Source organism: Lissotriton helveticus, chromosome 11, assembly GCF_964261635.1.
Source record: "Lissotriton helveticus chromosome 11, aLisHel1.1, whole genome shotgun sequence".
Classification (NCBI taxonomy): Eukaryota; Metazoa; Chordata; class Amphibia; order Caudata; family Salamandridae; genus Lissotriton; species Lissotriton helveticus.
Genome location: NC_136072.1, coordinates 111,406,311 through 111,428,049, shown reverse-complemented (window position 1 = coordinate 111,428,049; position 21,739 = coordinate 111,406,311). Strand labels below are relative to the sequence as shown.

Here is a 21,739-nt window from a genome sequence, read left to right as displayed (position 1 = left end):
ATCCGGGAAAGTGATACCTCTGGCCTGTTTTTGTTATCTTCAGGCCTGCTCGACGCCAAAATCCCTGCTGGAACGCCGCATGAAGCTGCTGTCTGCCCGGATGTCCTGGACCCCTCGCGACACCGGTCTCCTTCTCCAGGGGAGATGTCCACGCGGTGCCAGTCCTATCAGGAGGACGATCCTGTTCGGGACAGGTCCCGGGACCGTTGCCGTCATTCGCCTGCCTCAGGTAAGCACAAACGGAAGTTGTGGAAGTCGTCAGCTTCGCGTCGACATAACATCGGGGCCCGCGGCTCCTGGTCTTTGCCTGAGTCTGGACCCCAGGAGTCAGATCCTGCATAACCCCCGTTTCCGGGTGCTGGGGTGACTCGACCTCAGATGGAGGACTACTGCAGGGCCCTGCAGTCCTTTCTTGCTTTGCCCCCCTCCATTGGCGCGCCTTCAGACCCACAGGAAGGGTAGGGACTCATTTCGGGACTCCGCCGGCGGGTTTACCCTCGGCTCCGATCGAGTGCCCTGACTCCGAATCCAGGGTCGGCGCAACGTGGGGATGCGGACTGGAGAGACATCCCACGACATCTAGCCTTTCCACAGCGCCGTCGCACAGCCTTCCGAGACTTCCTGTGACGTCGCTGGAGGTGGCTGCGACGCGGTGCGGTGCACAACACTGCTTCGGCACACTCTCTCCCTGCAGGTTTCCACCTTGGGGGGGACGTGAGTCGACGCCGGTCTGTCGAGGCCTTTTGGGTGGTCGCCGACGCTCGCTCGACTAGGATGGTTGAGGCCTTTTTGGAGGTCGCTGGCTCTACGTCTCTTCGTCGCCGGTACCTACTCCGGCTTTATTGGTGGGGATGTGGTCCCAGTGGATTCCCCACCCCCTGAGTCATTTCATCGCTCTTTGGAGCGGGCGCCAGTGGGGCATTGGCCTACTCATCACTTTGCTGAGCCTCTGTTAGGTGGCCGGATTAGCTTGCGTCCGTCACCTACAGATGACTTGCTGTCGGTGCCTTGCAGGGCCACAGAGGCTAGTGGGACGTTAGTCAGGGCTGTTTGCAGGGCCACAGCCATTTTGAGGATGCAGCCGCCCTCAGTCTCTAGACCATCGGAGCCTTTGCTGGATCTTCTCCACCAGTGCGCGGGGGACATGGAACCATTGTTGCCATTTGCGGAGTCATTATTTGACATCCTTCTTGGGACATGGGCGGGGCCCTCTTCGGGGGGCCCCGTGGATCGTGCTGTGGCACATCGCCATTGCCTGGCTCCCGATGACCCTGCCTGTTTGGCCCTCCATCCTGGGGCTGGAGGACTTGTGATTCAGGCAGCTCTCCCTACCACTCCTGTTCCGTTGCATCCTCCCACTCAAGCGTCTCGGTGGTTGGAGTCATGTGGCCGCAATGTGTTTGCATCCGCCAGCTCGGTACTCCGGTCCCTAAACATGTTGTGTGTGTTTACATTTGCCCTTTGGGACTCGGTCGAGCAGCTCCTCCCCTCCTTGCCGGAGAGCTCTCGTGCCAATCTGGACGCCTCATCCGTGATGGCCATGATATGGTGCAATTTTCGATTCGGTCTGCAATGGACACCACTGACTCCGTGGGTCGGGCTATGGCCAAGTCGGTTGTCATGCACCGCTATGCGTGGTTGCGCGATGGTGTTTTCCCACAGCATGTTCATGAGCGGCTTAGAGATCTACCATTTGATGGGGTCACTCTTTTTGATGCCCATGCTGATTCGGCAGACAGGTGCCTCCTGTTTATGTTTGATCGTCTTCCCATGTTTTAATCCTCGTAGGGGACTTTTGGTTTTGTGACGGTGCTGTCACTTTCTTTTCTGTTACCCGTTGTGTGTAACAGATGTTCTGGGTTGTGTTGCTGTTCAGCCGTGCTATTTCCTTATTCTGGTACAGCTGGTTAAGCTGTGTTTACCTTTCTTTTGAGCCTCTGCCTACGAGCTTGTCTCAAGAGGGACCCTTCTTTTGTAGGGTTGTGCCTTACCCTAGGTGGGGTATTTTTTGGCTGTTCTAATGATACTCTTCCTTACCCAGGAAGTTTTGCCGCAAGTTGAGTCTTTGTACTGTTGTAGGATGTTTCCTCTGGTGAGATCCATGGGGTTGGTTTCTCTCCGGGGGATACAATTGGTTGTGTACGGTTGGTCCGTAGTACATCCCCCGCCTCAGTAGGGGCGTCCTTCCCTGCTGTTTCGTTGGGGTTTTGTCACGCTTGTTTTGTCCTGGCGTGTTCTTGCAGCCTCACTGTGCCCGTCTTGCCTGTCTACAGGTGGACATGCACCCCGGGGGGGGCAGGTAGGTCCCTCTGTTCCGTTCCGAAACAGTCTATTCTGTATTCTGTGAATACTTCCCATATTGGTGCACACAGGTGTGCTCTGCGTCTTTTCTTGTGGCTCAAGCACTGTCTGGGTTTTTGCCTAGGGCAAGGGGAGTTCCCGCAGGCTCTGTCTCGGCTGTGGGTTGCCTCCTACCCCACTTCCCTATCAGTGTCTCTGGTCACTTGCTTCTTGCAGGACAGGGGGTCCGGTTTGTCGGCTCCTGTCCTGTGAATATTTCTTAGTTCTTCAAGGAGTGGCTCTTGTCTATGACTCTGTGTGACCGGATCTGTGCTTTTTCAAAGTCTATGAAAAGCAAGGCTAGATACGGGGTGAGGTGATGACGATGTGCAAAGGCGAGATGGAGGCGGCGTATGCAGTGTCGGGTAACCCAAGCAGGCATGAAGCCGCATTGATCTGTGTGAACCAGCTCTTGCAAGTGGTGGCCGAGTCGTTGGGCCACCACAGTGGTGAAGATTTTGCCCTCCGTATTGATAAGAGAGATGGGGCGGTAGTCTGCACAGGCAAGGGAGGGCGGCTGCGTCTTCCGGAGGTCTACAATAGTGGCCACATCCGTCTCAGGCGGGAAGGACTCTTTGTCCACTACGTGTTCAAACAACTCCACCAAGTGCGGGACCAATGTGTCCCGATAGGCCGCGTAATATTCTTGGGGGGTAACCGTCAGGCCCGGGCGTTTTGCCGGAGTGCAACAGTGAAAGAGTCCCGTGTATCTCTTCTGGGGTAAAAGGAAGATCCAGTGTCTCCGAGTCGTCTGGGAAAGGCAGGGCAGCTGAGTCCCGGTCTCGGCCAGTAAGGTTGCCAAGGAAGTCCGAGGGGGTTGGGCTGCGTAGAGGGCCGCGTAATAGTCGGCGAACGTTCGGGTGATGGCTTGAGAAGTGGCATGGTGTGCTCCATTCTTGTCCCGAGTCTCGGGAATGATGCGATTGGCCAGCCTCAACTTTTTACTCCTCTCCCCATCCCTCCAAGATAGAATGGCTGCACTGTCTGGAACCTAAAAAGGCCCTTAGCTTCTTCATCAACTAGACTAGAGATTGCAGACAAGATGGCAAACTCTATATAGGTTTCTCTGGAGCAAAAAAGGACATAGAGATGCAAAAGAGAACCATCTCCAGATGAATTGTTGTGCATTAAGATTTTCTTGGATTGCACACTCATTTCACATGAGCGAAGGCTGCTACCACTGCACTAGTGTGGGTGCCAATCCTGGAGATCTGCCAGACTGCCCTATGGGCATCTCTCCACAGGTTCACAAAGCACTACTGCCTGGACAGCCAGGCCCAGCAGGCTACCTTTCTTTTTGCCATAACGCCTAACTAATGGGTGTATCTGCTCTGTATATCCAATTAAGGCCACTTTGGGAGATGGTGACACATCCACTTTAATCATAGTTGAGGTAAGTTCAAACACTTCAACAGTAATCTGCAGTCTTGACACAAACCCATTCAAGATGTGAAAAGTCTGTGTCAGCAGCCAAACTTTTTACAGTTTGTGTTATGTGATGGGTTCAATTCATGTTTTTATGGGTGTACTGTATGCTGGTTGAAATTGTTTTAATGAACAAGTCCCCGTCCAAACTGGTTGCAGCAGTATGCCCACTCTTTGTCAGAGGACTTGCCCCAGATGGGATTTCCATCTTTCTTTCGCGCAAGACTTTGTCACTGGGGCCTCAGTTTTTATTGATGCAAACAGCCTACTGATAATGTGTCTGTTTGATTGGAGGGTCATAATAAGAGGCATCGTCTTGCTTGACTGATTCCTGTGGGGAAAGAGGGATAGCTAGCCTTGTACAGCGCCCTAAGCTGAAAATAAGTGCATCTGCCCATGGCAGTGGCTTATAGCTTGTCATTAATATTAGTATGTTCTAAAAAGACCTCTTCTAGAAACAGGACCCCAAACGTAGTTGTTCTCCAGCTGCTTACTTTGTGAAGTGATTATTGTTCTTCATTGTTCTTCATTGAGCTGGTTAAGTGGGTTATGCTCGAGCGGCCGTTCTGGAGCATAGAGAATGGGAAGTGAGGCATGTTTTTGGATTCCATCCCAGACCAGTTATGTGCTAGCTACTGAATTTCTTTTAGCCTAAAGTCCATGGGGATTCTGCCAATCAGTGCTCATGGTTGGGTAGATTATGCAGTGTCCTGTTTTACAGCCTGAGGGGTGATATATGGAGGGTGTTTCGAATAGTATGCATATTGTGCTTGTGCACAGTAATAATGTAACTCAGTCAGGGCAGCTAGCCTCCTTAATCATATGGTAACAGAGTTGAGTCTGAGTTGCCCCCTCTCCCTTGCCAATGTGATCATGTGTGAGCCAGTGTTTTGAAAAATTGTTTGTTTAGAGGAGCAAGAATGTTGTAGAAAAAAGATAGGAGGTTGTGTAGGATGACCACCTTAATTAAGGCTATTCATCTCATCAACGAGAGGCAATGGAGGTCCATTTCTTTATTTGCTGTTCAGGATCCCAATAGTCCCATATACCTCATTCCTAAACTATTCTATTGGGAAAAAGTTTGTCAACTTTTTATGAGCAGTTCATTGTTGACTTGATAACATTTGTGGCTGTAATTGAGATGGTAAAAATTACTCTTATTTACCGTAATGCAATTCACATTATGGTCTTACCTGGAGGCAGCACCCTTTAACTTTGTTTAGCCGCACACACGAATAACTCTTTGTTTATCTAATGAGATCTACAGATGCTTGCTAGATGGCAAAGGCTAACTCTGTTACATAGTGTGCACAAACTGAGTTGATGTAGTTCAGAACCACTTTTGATTAATTTCAACATTTCTCTTCTCCTTAGATTACAACAAGTTTGGATTCAGTGGGTCGAATACAGATGAGGACACGACGTACCCTGCGTGGCCACTTAGCTAAAATATATGCCATGCACTGGGGATCTGATTCAAGGTTTGTAAAAGTCATCTTGCAGGTTTGATTGTTTTGCCTTTAGAATATTGACACTGAATTGGAGCAGAGCTATTTGTTAATGTATTAAAATATATATATATTTTTTAATCTCTCTTAATGACATGCACATAATTTCTCACACTTAAAATCAGGCAAATTAATTAAATTTAGGACTGAGAAGTAGAATGAAGGTGGATAGTGGAAAAGTTGGAAAGACTTTGCCCCATGTCAATGTATTTGTGGAAGAGGTTGCTTCAAAGTCACAAGATTATTCTAACCAAGCCATAAACTGACTGCAAAGGACTTCAAAAGCATTAAACCACCAGATGGCAAGAGAGTGCACAGCTTTTTATTGAATAGTAACATTGTCTTTCCTTTTCACGCATGCAATATACGCCACTTAACCGCTTTCAATACTTATAGAACACTTGTAATTCTTCTTCATCCAATTGATGGCAAACATTAGTCCATCCACAATGACTACCACTGAGCTCCTTGTGGAGCATAAAGTCAAATTAAGCTAATTATTTTTCTTCTCCATAGTTTAGAAAAAGTTTTTTCTGATATCCTTTATTTCTGTTACTCAGACATTCACAGAAAGCAGTATGATGGTATTCCATATATCGTTTGCAATTATATAACTATACAGTGACAGCTTACAGGCATCAAGCATGTCCAGTGATACATCGCTGTGTGCAGCATCTCATGGTACTGCTCAAAGTCAACAACCAATTTGGTGGTAGTTCTTGTATATTGCACGTGTAATTTCTCAGCCACATCTCTGAGCCATTTATCTCTCTTTCTTTGGGCCTCATGGCTGTACCCTGCCTGGAGTGTCTCTTTTCTTTTTACATAAAGAGTAGAATATCTTACTACATGTGCCGTAAGCCCTCAACCTATTGTTAGTAGCATGTGTTGGCTGTAGATGCACATGCTTAACATTCTTGTTCGAGGCATGTGGGCTGCTGAATTCATATCTATAGCATAGATCGCCGCCTAGTGTTGGGTTCAGATGATTGCACATTGTTGTCCTGGAAGAGTCTTCGAAGTATCACGAGATAGGTGGCTCCTCCCCTGGACTACAGTAAGCATGGGCATCGACTCCATCCCCAGATTGTTTTTTTTCCGCCATTGGGTTCGGATGCATATTTGATCACTCAAGTTCGGAATCAATAGAAACTTTCTTATTGGCCCAAAGGCCTTTTTCCTATATCGTCGGTATTGTCTTCCGATCGGTGCCCAGTTCTGTTCCAGCTCAGTTCCCGAGTCGAACATCCAGAGGAGTCGCGTGACTCTTCAGTGCTCGAGGCCCGGTCGACGCTACAGGCCTTATTCAACAAACCATCATGGAACGGAGCCCGTTCAAAAGGTGCCCTGCGTGCAACTCGAAGTATCCCCACATCGACGTCCACCCGGTGTGCAACAATTGCCTGTCGCCGGATCACGATGAAGCCAACTGTATTGCTTGTTCTCGTTTCCGCTCCAAGAAGACGATTCGACTTCGGCGCGTGGCGCGCCAGGAGGCCCAGCAGACGGCACCTGACCCGGTGAACATTTTCGATACCGAGGGAGAAGAGGCAGACGAGCAGGAAGATCGAGAGCCGATTTCCAATCCAGCGGCAGAGATTGACTCCAGGCACAGGGTCAGACTGATTTGCATATGGCCATGTCTGATCTGGGGTGGCCGAGTGAGCTAAAGAACGGTGATGGATTAAACCCAGATCAGTTGACTGGGGGTGAGTGTTTGTATTGTCAACGCTCCGTCCATCACCACCTTTGGTTTTTCTTTGTTCGCCCTAAGTTGGCAGGGTATGCTCAGACGTGAGTCCCTTGCTCACTTTGCCACTGGAGTCAAGCAAGCCCGGCTGAAGACGGCTGTAATGCCAGAAACCGGTCCTGGGAAGCTTGATTCCGGTCCAGGGAAGACATGGCTTGGCAGTTCGGGCTGGACTGTTCCCATGAGGCACAGGGTCAGACTGATTTGCATATGGCCATGTCTGATCTGGGGTGGCCGAGTGAGCTAAAGAACGGTGATGGATTAAACCCAGATCAGTTGACTGGGGGTGAGTGTTTGTATTGTCAACGCTCCGTCCATCACCATCTTTGGTTTTTCTTTGTGTGGTAAATAAATAAATAATACCCTATTTTTGACTAGGCATATATCATAACAGATAGCTCAATAAATAAGAGTCAAGATTCGAGGTAGTAGGAGTTGTTGCAGGTTTATTACAGCATAAGGACAGGGACAGGACGACCTGCATAGAAACAGGATGACAGGGCCCGGCAGGATAACCGGGGCCCAGCAGCTGCCGGGGCTCGGGTCTGGGATGAGCGCGCTAACTTTTAATAACAATACATGAGCTTATATACAAAACGCAAACACATAGCATTACATTGCAGTAGGCGTAGCAGTGGGTGGAGCAGAAGGCGTGACGCGTAGCAGTCGCGAAAGATAAGAGTAAAAGTAGGTGTAACTGGGCGTATACATAGACATGTGGTGCAGACGTAACAGAATATGTCATGAATGGGGCGGAAACATTGGAGGGGGCTACCTAAGGAGCCGGGACCTCTAACCTGGTGGTGCGCGCAAACTGGCAATGACGTGTTACTAGGAGAAGCTGGGGGCTATGAACTCTGTGCTAGGAGCAGAGACTAAAGTCTGGAGGGTCGGAGCGACATGTACCTAAACCCTATCTAGTATCTGATGTTTAGGGAACATGTTGATATAAACTAGAAGTCATGAGGGGAAAGGCTAACTTGATTCTGAGACTGGACCATGCATTATTCTACATGTAGTGCGTGATGAAGAATATTAAATGACCATTAAATGCAGTATTTCTCTAACGTGGAGACGAGAGGGCTAGACAATGACGGAAACTATTGATGCAGTTCAGTAGCTTTAGGAATGCAGAGAAGGAGGACTGAACTGATAACTGGAACTATAACATAGTCTTGGCAGACTCAGAGGCAGAGCCAGGCTGCACCGGGCACTGCGAAGCAGGAAGTAAGTGAAAGGTCGAGGATACAGGTGGGGGCTGTATCGCTCCTCAGCGAGGCTTCAGGAGACAGGAGCTGAATCTGATGTCCAGGCCCTTTTGAGGCCTAGAAACGGGGACTTTATAATGGAATAACGTGCACACTGAGAAACGTGGCAACGTAGCTTTACATAGGCCTGATATCCGTAGTATTCACGAGGCCTGGAAACTGGCATACTAGAGGTGGACACAACTGTAATTGCGTCATTAATCAGACATGGGGAATAACATATGCATATTGGTCATGAACACATAACATATGATGGATGACACGTAGGGACACAGAACATGGCAAAATTTACTTTTCCACATTCCCTCCTTGTCACTACGTTTCCATCAGGAAACATCAATATTCATGATACCATCTATCATTTCATACAGTACCATTTGCTCGTCTCGAATTTTCTTGGAACGAGATTTAGAACGGGGCTTGAGACTAGGAATACAAGATGTAGCACAAATGCCGCAAATCGCAGGGCCACATTGTATACAGAGGCAGCAGCTGAATATGATCGCTACTGCAATACCTAGAAAGGTCAGGACTTTCCATCCCCATGCGGAAATTATATTCCAGAACCAACCGGACCATGTCCAGGTGCCAGGATTCTGGTGTAACAGATGGGCAATTTTATGAAGTCTGGTTATAGCTGAATAAACAGACGGCGCGTTATTTGGAATGAAAATGCAGCAACTAGATCCGATGACTCTACAGGCCCCGCCCCTATCGGCCAGTATGACGTCAAGGACGAGACGATTCTGGAGCACAACAATTCTCATAAAGGATTGCTCTTCGGTTAAGTTACCTAGAGCGGAGGCAGTCTCATCTACTACAGCTTCAAGGGTTCTTGTTAACCTACGGATTAACTTACTATTTACAACTGTGCCTAAATAGGGGAACACACCTTTATCAATATCAATGAATTGTTCTGCAGCAGTTTCAGTATAATCGACAATCGGGAGATTTCTCTTGTGTCTAATATGTACCAGGAAGGAATTCCTATGGTAGTCAGGTGGGGCTAGAAAAACAGGTGGCAGTAGGAAGGCAATGTAACAGGTTCCCTCCCAATCGAGGGGCAGACGAACATATGCGGTTTGACCACAAACAAAATAAGAATGACGTGAAGCTTTGAAAATAGATTTCCCACTGTCACTATACTTGACAATAGTAGTACATTCACTATGTCCTACGTGTACGGAACCATAATTTCGGACACATAATTCGCCTTTAACTGGCAGTACTGAAATAGCAGGTAAGTCTGGAGTAGTATCAGACTGAACATTCAGGACCATAAAATTCGACGAATAATTACCTAAATTATACACTTCATTCTCTAGATCTAACCCTGTTCTGTGGGGAAGACCTTGCTTGTCTGGGAAACATGTACTGTTAAGAAAAGACATATCTGTTGAGGATGACGTTAACGTGGACCATGCTCCACACGAACCATTATGTGAAAATGGATAAGGAAAAAGTGGCAGAACTCCCTTCGGTGTCTGGAAAGGGGGGAGTCGACCACACACCCAACAATTAGTGGCATTGCTGGTCTGGTGTGAGTAATGTAACATACGGATAAAAGAATTGTTACGCATAGCGAGGCGGTAGGAGAGTTCGTGAGGAGGCAGATCACTAAACGTGTGCTCTGCTGTAGCATTAGCAGACTTATTTACATGAAGAACTGGGAAATATAGGAAAAATGCGTAACTAGTGCAGGAAATCATTATGCTGATGAATAATATGAAACTTAAAAAAACGATACATTGAATTGAGTTTTGACTAACTCTCTCACTATGGGGGTCTATTTTATACATGTCAGAAACAGTCTAACCGTTTCACCTAGGGGAGGACTTATACAATCAAACTGACTGACTTATTTTACTAGACCGGAGCTTTAACTTATACTCCTGCTGCGGAGTTTTCTCTACCAAGGGAGGGGTTGTATCAATGTCTTTTGCGGGACAGTCCTTAAGAGCAATGTTTTGGCAGTCCTTAAAATCCTGGGAAATGTTCTTTAAGGCGGGTTTCAGTCCATTAAAAAGTTTAACGTGAGAAAGGTGTATCCATCCTTTTCGGCCTTCCAGCTTCACGGCTGTACGGGTGGTGAGGAGGACCTGACGAGGCTCTTTCCAACGTGGCTCCAGCGGACTTGATCTGTCAAAATTCCGGACCATCACCATGGAACCTGGAACGATTTCATGCGGTGCCACCTCGGTATTGTCTGGAAATGCGGCGGCAACCTGTGAACGACATGAGTTGAGGGCAGACATCAAGGAAGCTAGGTAATCTGTCAGCATATTACATGAAACATCAGTAATACTTCGGGGTCTAGGAGTACCCCACATGTTAGGGGGACGGCCGAATACGACCTCATACAGGGACAGACCTGATCTGGAATGTGCGACCATGCGCATATAAAACAAAGCGACTGGCAGAGCTACTAGCCAGTCCACACCCTTATCTTTACATACTTTGGCGATTCGGATTTTCAGAGTCTGATTATGTCTCTCGACTAGACCGGCTGCTTCGGGATGGCGTACACAATGAAACTTCCACTGGTACCCTAGCAACAGGGAAACGTGCTTCATGAGTTCAGATGAGAATGGCTGACCGTTATCAGAATATACGACTCTAGGGAGTCCATATCGAGGGAAGAATTCACGAACCAGCTGCTTGGCAGTGGTCGCGGCTGTGTAATCTGGGACTGGATATGCTTCTGTCCACCTGGACAAAGCGCATACAACTACAAGGACATACTTGAAACCTCGACATCGCTCCATCTGAATATAATCCATCTGGAGGACTTCAAAAGGGTGGTCAGGGGGCTGGAAACCACCTTGTTCCACCGGGACACTTTTACCTGGGTTAAACTGACAACATATCATACAGGTACGGACTTTCTGCTTGGCTGCAGCTCGTAAATGCTTGTTGAACCAAATGTTCTGGATACTGTCTAACATTGCTTTTTCTCCTAAATGTGCTGGACTATGTGCGGTATTAATGATGACTTGAACCATAGAGTCGGGGAGAAACCATGTGGCTCTACCCTTTGTTAACCATCCTTGATCTGTCTGGACCCCTCCTTGTTCAGACCATTTCTTGATTTCATCGGGAGTAGCATGTAACTGGATATCTATGACATCTTGTGTAGGGTCCTTAACTGTCATACATATAATCGGATCTGGAGTGTGTGTCATGTTAACTGGAATGTCTGGAGTCTGTGCTGTAAGCTTGGCTGTGCGATCTGCTAGATCGTTACCTTGGGAAATAATGTCAGTAACTTTCGTATGTGCTTTGCACTTCATGATAGCAATAGATGTCGGTAAATGTATGGCATCTAACAGAGCTTGAATAAGGAGACCATGCTGAATCTTGGTTCCATGAGAAGTCATGAAACCTCTCTCCTGCCAGAGCACTCCGAAGTCGTGTACAACTCCAAATGCGTAACGTGAATCTGTGTAAACATTAACTTTCAGGTTCTTGGCGTGTATACAGGCTTGTGTCAGAGCAACTAGCTCTGCTGCTTGAGCGGACAGGGTGTCAATACGGTGTGTTTCAATAACTTCGGTGTCAGTAGTCACTGCATACGCGGCGACTAGTTCTCCTGTACTAGTTCTCATACATGAACCATCCACATAAAGTGTCAGGTCAGGATCTGGTAACGGAATGTCTGTCAGGTCTTGTCTTGGCTTTGTCGTAATGTTGACTACTTCCACACAGTCATGTGGGTCAGGATTTGAATTAACTGATGGTAACAGTGTAGCAGGATTCAGGACGTTGCAGCGTCTAATTTCTATGTGTGGCTGAAACAGTGTCAATTCATAACCTGTTAAACGTGCAATTGTCAAGTGCTGAGTTTGTGTTCGGTTTAAAAGAACTTCTACGGAGTGTGGAACTTGTACTGTCAGGGAGTGTCCTAAAACTATGGAATCACTTTGTCTGATAGCTAGTGCTGTGGCTGCAACTGACTTGAGGCACGCAGGCAAAGCCTGGGCGACTGGATCTAATGTGCTCGAAAAATAAGCACAGGGCTTGTATTGACCTGCTTGATCTTGTGTGAGAACAGATAATGCTGTACCTTCACGTTCAGTAACGAAAAGTGTAAAAGGCTTACTGTAGTTCGGTGTAGCTAGAACTGGAGCTTGGCATAAAGCTTTCTTTAACTCGTTGAAACTAAGTGTATGTTCGGATGTCCAAGGGAGGACAGTCGATACGGCTGCCTCCTGTGTCGTTAACTGTATCAGTGGCTTGGCTAGAAATGCATACTGGGGAATCCATTGTCTACAATAAGAAGTAAGGCCGATAAAGGCACGTACCTCCTTCTGGGTTCTGGGCTGGGGAAGACTCGCTATCAACCGGATACGGTCTGGTGTCAACTGCCTACCCCTCTTGGACAGCAAGTGTCCTAAGTATACCACTTGCTGGACACAGAATTGAAGCTTCGAAGGGGACACCTTGTGCCCCATCTCGGCTAGGAAATACAGAACCGTGAGTGACGCTCGCTCGCAGTCACGTTCAGAACGGGCTGTGATCAGTAGGTCATCGACATACTGGAGCAGGGCAGTGTCAGTTGGCATGTGAATGTTGTCTAGTTGTCTCTTGAGTGCTTGACTGTAAATACTAGGGCTTTCTGTGAAACCTTGAGGAGCGCGTGTGAACATATAGCTCCTTCCATTTAAACAAAATCCGAAAAGAAACTGGCTGTCTGGATGAATTGGAACACTAAAAAATGCATTCTTGAGGTCAATTACAGTGAAGAACATGGCTTCAGAATCAATGGCTGTCAATAGGGAAGAGATGTCTGGGACAACTGGGTACTGCGGAATAATACATTTATTAAGCTCTCGTAAGTCAATCACTAATCGATATACTGGGGGTGCATTAGGATCAGTACGTTTCATGACCGGAATGATCGGAGAATTACATACATTGGAGTCAGTTTCTACAACTACTCCTTGAGCGATGAGCTCGTCAATAATTTTGGATAAGGCTGCTACAGCCTCGGGTGGCAATCTATACTGTCTGATTCGTGGTAACACTACACCTGGTTTGAGAGTCACACGATAGGGTGTGATTTGCATGTAACCTACATCAGTTGGACCTTGCGCCCATAAATGCTGCGGAACTTTAGACAGTCTGGAATCAAAATCTCGTAATACATAGTGACCCTTAAAGTCACGTAGGAACAGACGTATTCCCTCCGGGGAACAGCATATAACTGCACCTAATTCTTTCAGTGTTTTAATGCCTAATAGGTTTTCTGGACATGACTTAGTAAGTAACAGGTCAGTAGTGCGGGACAATGGACCTACTTCTAGAGTGACTGGCTTTGATATCTCGTTAACGATAGGCTTTCCTGAAAATCCAAGGGAAACATTTCTTGAGCCTGAGAGCGGAGCCCCTGGAACTTCGGCATGACTAATTGTGGTCCTACTTGCCCCTGTATCGATCAAAAACTTTCTGTCTTTCCCTAATACTTGACTGTGAACATAGGGACCTTCTTGATCTACAGGTATCTCGATGAGAGGCAAGCCTACCTCCCTCTCTAGGCTGTTTCATGAATATGGCTGGTACTCTGGATACTCAGACTGTGCATACTGGTACATCTGTGATGTGACATGCTGTGTTGCAGCAATAGGCTGCGGTACTGTAACTGTCTGTGGTGCATTCTGTGGCTGAGGAGTCTGTGATACTTGTTCTTGTCTAGGCGGACGTGGTCTTTCTTTTGTCTTACCAGTAGCTATGTTGTGTTTCAGAACTGCACACTCATTTATAAAATGACCTGGCTGTTTACAATAATTGCAATTCCCTTTAACGGGAGCTGCAGGATGACTGGCTTGATTCGGACCCCTCTTCTGACTGTCTTGAGGAACAGATTGTGCAACTAGCACTTTCATTTTCGTGTCTTTCATACGTTTTCTTTCGTGTTCTTGCTCTTCCCTGATTCTATTCTGGTGATACTGGAGCATCTGGAGCATCTGGGACGGAGTATTAGCTTGCCAGGTGCTTTCGACTTTCAAAACTCGGTTTTTAATTGGTGGACTTGAATTCTCGACTAATTTAGTAACAAAAAGGTGAGGGTATGACTCACTACTTGTCTTGAGACCACTGTTGATACTGAAACATTTTTCAAATCTAGAATAAAAATCACTAATATCTTCGTCTTGTTTCTGTTTACAGGCTGAGATTGCATCCCAGTCTTCCTTTCTAGTTGTCAATAATCTGGGTAAAACTTGAATCAATAATTCTGGTAATTCTTTACATTTATCTCCAAGACCGGTACCTGGTACTCGTGCCTTGTCTTCAGCTTCTAGAACTGCCCAATCGATCTTTTTCTCTCCCACCTCCCATTCTTTTTCCTTTAGCTTTTCATACACCCCTGCGGGCAACAGGACCTTTAACATTTTAATGATATCTGGGTAAGTGTATTCTCCCATACGGAGCATGTCTTTTAATTCTCTATGGAACCCTGCTGGATCTTTGTCATGACAGGGAATTAATTTCTTCATTTCAAGGAGTTCCATCTTTGTGATTGGAGTGTATACAAACACTCGTTGCAGTTCGCCACCCGTTCCTTTAACTGGGTGGACTTCTCGTAACGGATTCTGTCTGTCTATGTAGAATGATTTACTTTCTGGGGGTGAGACATGAACAAAATGCGGGTTCAGAAACGTTCTATATTTGTGACGCTGTTCTAGAATGACACTAATTAAATCGGTACCTAGACCTCTCCATCTGTACTGGAGTAACTCGTTCAGAATATCGTGTAACGGACCTGGATCAGAGTGCTGACCCTCATACAAAGTAATGAGGTGCTGGATCATATACATACCCACCAGTCGTTGCTCGGCTGGGGGCAATTTCGGAAACATTTGTGCCACTATTTCGTCTGGAAAAGTGGTAGAATCAGTAATCCATCGGACTGCTGATCGGACTAGTTCTTGTTCATGCATGGTACTTAATTCACTGTAACCGATTCGTGATTTCAGAATGTGATCGGTAACTTGGAATACTTGTTCTAGGGAACCTTGTTCTGGTGCTGGATGATGGAAAATAGACTTGTGTTCTAAGACGTAAATGGCGATCTGGAAATCTAGGTTTTCCTACATACGCTATTCTGGCAGTATTCTCGTCGTCTTCCTCTTCAGGATCAGAGGTACTTTCTTTCTCGCTTACTTGTGCTACTTTACGCTGTTCGTGTATCTTTATTATCTCTCTACGGATTTTCTTGTACATACTTTCCATGGCACCAATAGTATTGTGCTTTCCTTCGGCTATATTATCACTCCACTTTGTCAGGATTTTCATTTCGGCTGGATCTTTAGACGGGTTATCTTGTTCTCTTATTAGACAGTTAATTAAGAACTTTAATATCATGCGCTGAATCTCGGCTTTCCTTTGAGACATGGCATCACTAATACTTTCTGGATCATCCCCTGTACGGATGAAACGGTATATTCTGTCTAGATCTTCTTTCATATTCGGCAGGGTGACTAGATACTCGGTCACCCTCCTTACGCGTACGGAATATAAAACCATATTAAACTCGCCTGGAACTGGGTCATAGGCACATTCGCCAAGGGTTTGCCTGATTTCTGCAACAGACTTATTACTCTTAGGAGTACGCTGTGATGCTTGAGCATGTAATTCGAGTGCTGATAAACGCTTGTATGGCGGCGGGGTTTGAGGAAGACCTCCCCCTGCGGCCCCTAAACTAGAATCATCAACTGATGCTTTCCGACCTGGCAGGGTCGGTAATTGTAACGTGGGCTGGACTTGTATGGCGGGCTGACCCGGGGGAGCTGTTAAGGGCACCCCGGTGTCTGGAGGAGCAGGAATTACCTGATTCACAGGGACTGGCGGAGCGCGAACAGGATTTGCATATTCGGGGACTGTGTCGTCCAGATAGGACGAAATAAAAATATCAGCTGCGGTCTGTTTGTGACGTAGCTTGGTCGGAACTAATGGCGGTGGGAAATTACTGGATGCCTCTGGGGTCGCTTTTGGCAAGCCTTCGGCAAGAAGAGGATACATACCCTTAATGAGGGCATGCCTCTGTCTATCTGACTGTTCGGCTTTGACTCGTTCACCTATCTCGATTAATTCTCTTTCTTGGGCTCGTTCTTGGGATTCTCTACTTAACTCTGACTTTCTGATTTCTTTTTCGGTTCTCCTATGAGCTTCTTTGCGCCATAACTCGATGGCATCTTTCTGTGACTGTCTGGCTTTCTTTTTCCATAATGCTTCTTCTACTCGCATGATGCATTCGGGATCCCATGTACCCGATACGGGCCATCTATACTTTTCTTCTAACTGTTTGGTATAATCTACCCATAAATCTAGATATAATATGGCGCTTATGCCATGTTTCTGATACATAAAATGACCTGGACTGTCCCTAGGCGGAACAGGAACTGCTTCTTCTAACAAACCCTTTCTAGTTTTTAACTGACGTAATCTCGAAAAGAGAGACATTGTAAACTTAAATCGGAACACAATACAATACACGAAAAACAATAACAATTGGGAAAACAATTCAGGCATACCACGACATTGGAAATACATTGAACAACATCAGAACATAACAGTTCGGACAGAATATTACCTGGAATACTAAGAACAGAAACAGAACAGAATTTCTCGAGAACGGAACAGACTGGATGCACTGCTGAAACAGTACGGAACATACCGGTCCCATAAAGGGACGCATCAAGACCCGTATCCACCTAGGTGAACACTTCGTTAGTGGGCCTGGGTACCACCAACCCACGGACCAGGAGTCAATTTAGACTGACCCTGTCTAGATACTACCCCAGTAATGGTACTCACCGGGCAGCAAGAACGGGAGGCCTCGGACTGGACTGGACGGACGACGAACTTCGGACTTCAGTTACGGGTGGGCCTCCGGATACCTCGGACCTTGGACTCTTGGCTTGGGCTCTGGTCGGGACTCGCCGCGTTCCTCCACCGTCTCGTTTGGATGCTGGACCGCCTCCTCCGTCTCCTCCGTGGGCCTGAGGGATACTTGAAGCAGAAATATCTGCCGGTGCACGGTATGGTTCCGTCACGGCTGCAGAGGGTCAGGGGGTCGGCGTGGCTTCACCGACGCGTGGGGAAAGGGCAGGTCCCTGTTCGGGCGCCATTATGTGGTAAATAAATAAATAATACCCTATTTTTGACTAGGCATATATCATAACAGATAGCTCAATAAATAAGAGTCAAGATTCGAGGTAGTAGGAGTTGTTGCAGGTTTATTACAGCATAAGGACAGGGACAGGATGACCTGCATAGAAACAGGATGACAGGGCCCGGCAGGATAACCGGGGCCCAGCAGCTGCCGGGGCTCGGGTCTGGGATGAGCGCGCTAACTTTTAATAACAATACATGAGCTTATATACAAAACGCAAACACATAGCATTACATTGCAGTAGGCGTAGCAGTGGGTGGAGCAGAAGGCGTGACGCGTAGCAGTCGCGAAAGATAAGAGTAAAAGTAGGTGTAACTGGGCGTATACATAGACATGTGGTGCAGACGTAACAGAATATGTCATGAATGGGGCGGAAACATTGGAGGGGGCTACCTAAGGAGCCGGGACCTCTAACCTGGTGGTGCGCGCAAACTGGCAATGACGTGTTACTAGGAGAAGCTGGGGGCTATGAACTCTGTGCTAGGAGCAGAGACTAAAGTCTGGAGGGTCGGAGCGACATGTACCTAAACCCTATCTAGTATCTGATGTTTAGGGAACATGTTGATATAAACTAGAAGTCATGAGGGGAAAGGCTAACTTGATTCTGAGACTGGACCATGCATTATTCTACATGTAGTGCGTGATGAAGAATATTAAATGACCATTAAATGCAGTATTTCTCTAACGTGGAGACGAGAGGGCTAGACAATGACGGAAACTATTGATGCAGTTCAGTAGCTTTAGGAATGCAGAGAAGGAGGACTGAACTGATAACTGGAACTATAACATAGTCTTGGCAGACTCAGAGGCAGAGCCAGGCTGCACCGGGCACTGCGAAGCAGGAAGTAAGTGAAAGGTCGAGGATACAGGTGGGGGCTGTATCGCTCCTCAGCGAGGCTTCAGGAGACAGGAGCTGAATCTGATGTCCAGGCCCTTTTGAGGCCTAGAAACGGGGACTTTATAATGGAATAACGTGCACACTGAGAAACGTGGCAACGTAGCTTTACATAGGCCTGATATCCGTAGTATTCACGAGGCCTGGAAACTGGCATACTAGAGGTGGACACAACTGTAATTGCGTCATTAATCAGACATGGGGAATAACATATGCATATTGGTCATGCACACATAACATATGATGGATGACACGTAGGGACACAGAACATGGCAAAATTTACTTTTCCACATTTGTTCGCCCTAAGTTGGCAGGGTATGCTCAGACGTGAGTCCCTTGCTCACTTTGCCACTGGAGTCAAGCAAGCCCGGCTGAAGACGGCTGTAATGCCAGAAACCGGTCCTGGGAAGCTTGATTCCGGTCCAGGGAAGACATGGCTTGGCAGTTCGGGCTGGACTGTTCCCATGAGGCACAGGGTCAGACTGATTTGCATATGGCCATGTCTGATCTGGGGTGGCCGAGTGAGCTAAAGAACGGTGATGGATTAAACCCAGATCAGTTGACTGGGGGTGAGTGTTTGTATTGTCAACGCTCCGTCCATCACCACCTTTGGTTTTTCTTTGTTCGCCCTAAGTTGGCAGGGTATGCTCAGACGTGAGTCCCTTGCTCACTTTGCCACTGGAGTCAAGCAAGCCCGGCTGAAGACGGCTGTAATGCCAGAAACCGGTCCTGGGAAGCTTGATTCCGGTCCAGGGAAGACATGGCTTGGCAGTTCGGGCTGGACTGTTCCCATGAGGCACAGGGTCAGACTGATTTGCATATGGCCATGTCTGATCTGGGGTGGCCGAGTGAGCTAAAGAACGGTGATGGATTAAACCCAGATCAGTTGACTGGGGGTGAGTGTTTGTATTGTCAACGCTCCGTCCATCACCACCTTTGGTTTTTCTTCATATCTATAGCATAGATCGCCGCCTAGTGTTGGGTTCAGATGATTGCACATTGTTGTCCTGGAAGAGTCTTCGAAGTATCACGAGATAGGTGGCTCCTCCCCTGGACTACAGTGCGCATGGGCATCGACTCCATCCCCAGATTGTTTTTTTTCCGCCATTGGGTTCGGATGCATATTTGATCACTCAAGTTCGGAATCAATAGAAACGTTCTTATTGGCCCAAAGGCCTTTTTCCTATATCGTCGGTATTGTCTTCCGATCGGTGCCCAGTTCTGTTCCAGCTCAGTTCCCGAGTCGAACATCCAGAGGATTCGCGTGACTCTTCAGTGCTCGAGGCCCGGTCGACGCTACAGGCCTTATTCAACAAACCATCATGGAACGGAGCCCGTTCAAAAGGTGCCCTGCGTGCAACTCGAAGTATCCCCACATCGACGTCCACCCGGTGTGCAACAATTGCCTGTCGCCGGATCACGATGAAGCCAACTGTATTGCTTGTTCTCGTTTCTGCTCCAAGAAGACGATTCGACTTCGGCGCGTGGCGCGCCAGGAGGCCCAGCAGACGGCACCTGACCCGATGAACATTTTCGATACCGAGGGAGAAGAGGCAGACGAGCAGGAAGATCGAGAGCCGATTTCCAATCCAGCGGCAGAGATTGACTCCAACTACGACGCAGACGTAGAAATGCTCGATGCAGAAGACATCGTCGACGAGGTAGGAGACGACGATGGGGCCTATGGGGCTACGGAAGATAGCTCAAGCGAGGAGCTATGCCCCGTTCAGACAATAGCTACGGCTCAGGTCGAGGGATCGCCACATGGCCTTACCCAAGATCTTGCACCAAGTTCCACAGTCTCGCCTCCGGGCCCGGCTACGGACACTTCTAAGGAGCCGCCATTGGTCAAATCGAAACCAAAAGAGAAAGCTTCGGTTTCTACAAAAGTAAAAGTGATAGAGGCGCCATCGAAACCGAAAGTGCGTGTCGCCTTGGTCGGCTCCACGTCTTCAGACCTGTCGGTGCAGACAAAGCCGAAAAAGGTTGTCGAACCTGTGAAGTCGCTCAAGGGAGTCGAGCCGAAGACTGGGACACCGAAAGCACTTGTCAAGGTCGTCGAGCCGAAGACTTCGGTGCCGAGGGCCGTCGACACAGACAAAGGACTCGGAGCTGCAATAGTTGTCGATCCTGCGCATCGGCCGGACAAGGCCAAAAGTACTACGCCCCTCGAGTCCGCACATGCTGGTGTCTCAAAGGCACCTGTCGAGTCGACGCAGCCGTCCGCCTCCTTCACGAAGCAGGTGTCAGAATCATTGAAACGTATTAAGGACAGAGCTTCCGCTGTCGATCCGAAGGATACTTCCACGCCGAAGCCTGCCGCCAAACCGCAAAAGTCGACGGCGCCTATCCAGTTTACGCTGCCGCCGAAAGTGGCGCCGATAGCGTTCGCGCCAAAGAAGGTTGTCGAGGCGTCCATGAAGGTGTCCACGGGGCCGAAGACTAGCCCTGCAGTTGTGGGCACAACGCATCGACGACCCCTGCTAGAGGAGCAGTCGGAACAATTCATCGACGCCGACACCGGTAAACTTTCCATTTACAAACGAAAGATCACACCAGCACAGCCTATGGAGTCCTACACAATTCCTTTAAAGAAGAAGAAGGATTCCACAGATTCACCCGTTCTTGTTGAACTAATAACTCCACGTGGCCAGGACACTGCTCGAATCTCGCCCGCTTACTCAGATGTGGAGGCTGGGGAGGGTGACTATGATGAGTACAACTACCCTGCCGACACTGATCCTGAAGATCAACATGACACATGGCAGATGCTGCGGAGCCAGGGTATCCTCAAACTGCCCCAGACACTCAAGTGTATAATGTCAAAACGTCACCTACTTAGGACTCAGCGGCATTTAATGCGCTTATTGAGAGGGCAGCCAAGAATCATGACGTCCAGCTCCATGCTGACCCTATTGAGGTGGATTTTCTGTTTGTCACCTTTTCCACCTCTGAAAAGACCGTAAAGACTCTGCCAATGCTGAAGGGTGTCTTAAAACATGCTGCAGACATTTTTAAAGAACCCACACGTGCCAGGGTTATAAACCCCAGGATTGAAAAAAAGTACAAACCGGCGCCTGGGGACCCTACCTACATCAAGGGCCAGTTGCCGTTGGACTCTCTAGTTGTTTCTAATGCCCGGAAGAGGGCAAACTCACAAAGTACTGGTGATGCTCCTCCCCCTGTCACTCTTAGCCAGATATGACAGGGCACATTACGATACACTAGAAACCCTGTTATAACACTTGCCAGATGAATATAAGGAGGCAGCAGAGATGCTCATTCAAGAAGGGAAACTCATCTCAAATGCTTCTATTAAGTGTGCACTGGACGCAGCAGACACCGCGGCCAGGGCCATTAACACCAGTGTAATGTTACGGC

At 47.8% G+C, this 21,739-nt stretch overlaps 1 protein-coding gene across 2 annotated transcripts in view; it reads left to right on the top strand.

The window, feature by feature from the left end:
• The window catches only part of GNB4 (G protein subunit beta 4), a 708,510-nt gene that overhangs the window by 374,330 nt on the left and 312,441 nt on the right, over positions 1 to 21,739 (top strand). For both annotated transcript variants that reach the window (XM_078665739.1, XM_078665738.1), the window contains one exon: positions 5,140 to 5,246. In XM_078665739.1, the coding sequence (XP_078521865.1) occupies positions 5,140 to 5,246 (107 nt within the window). The remainder of the gene's footprint in view (positions 1 to 5,139; positions 5,247 to 21,739) is intronic.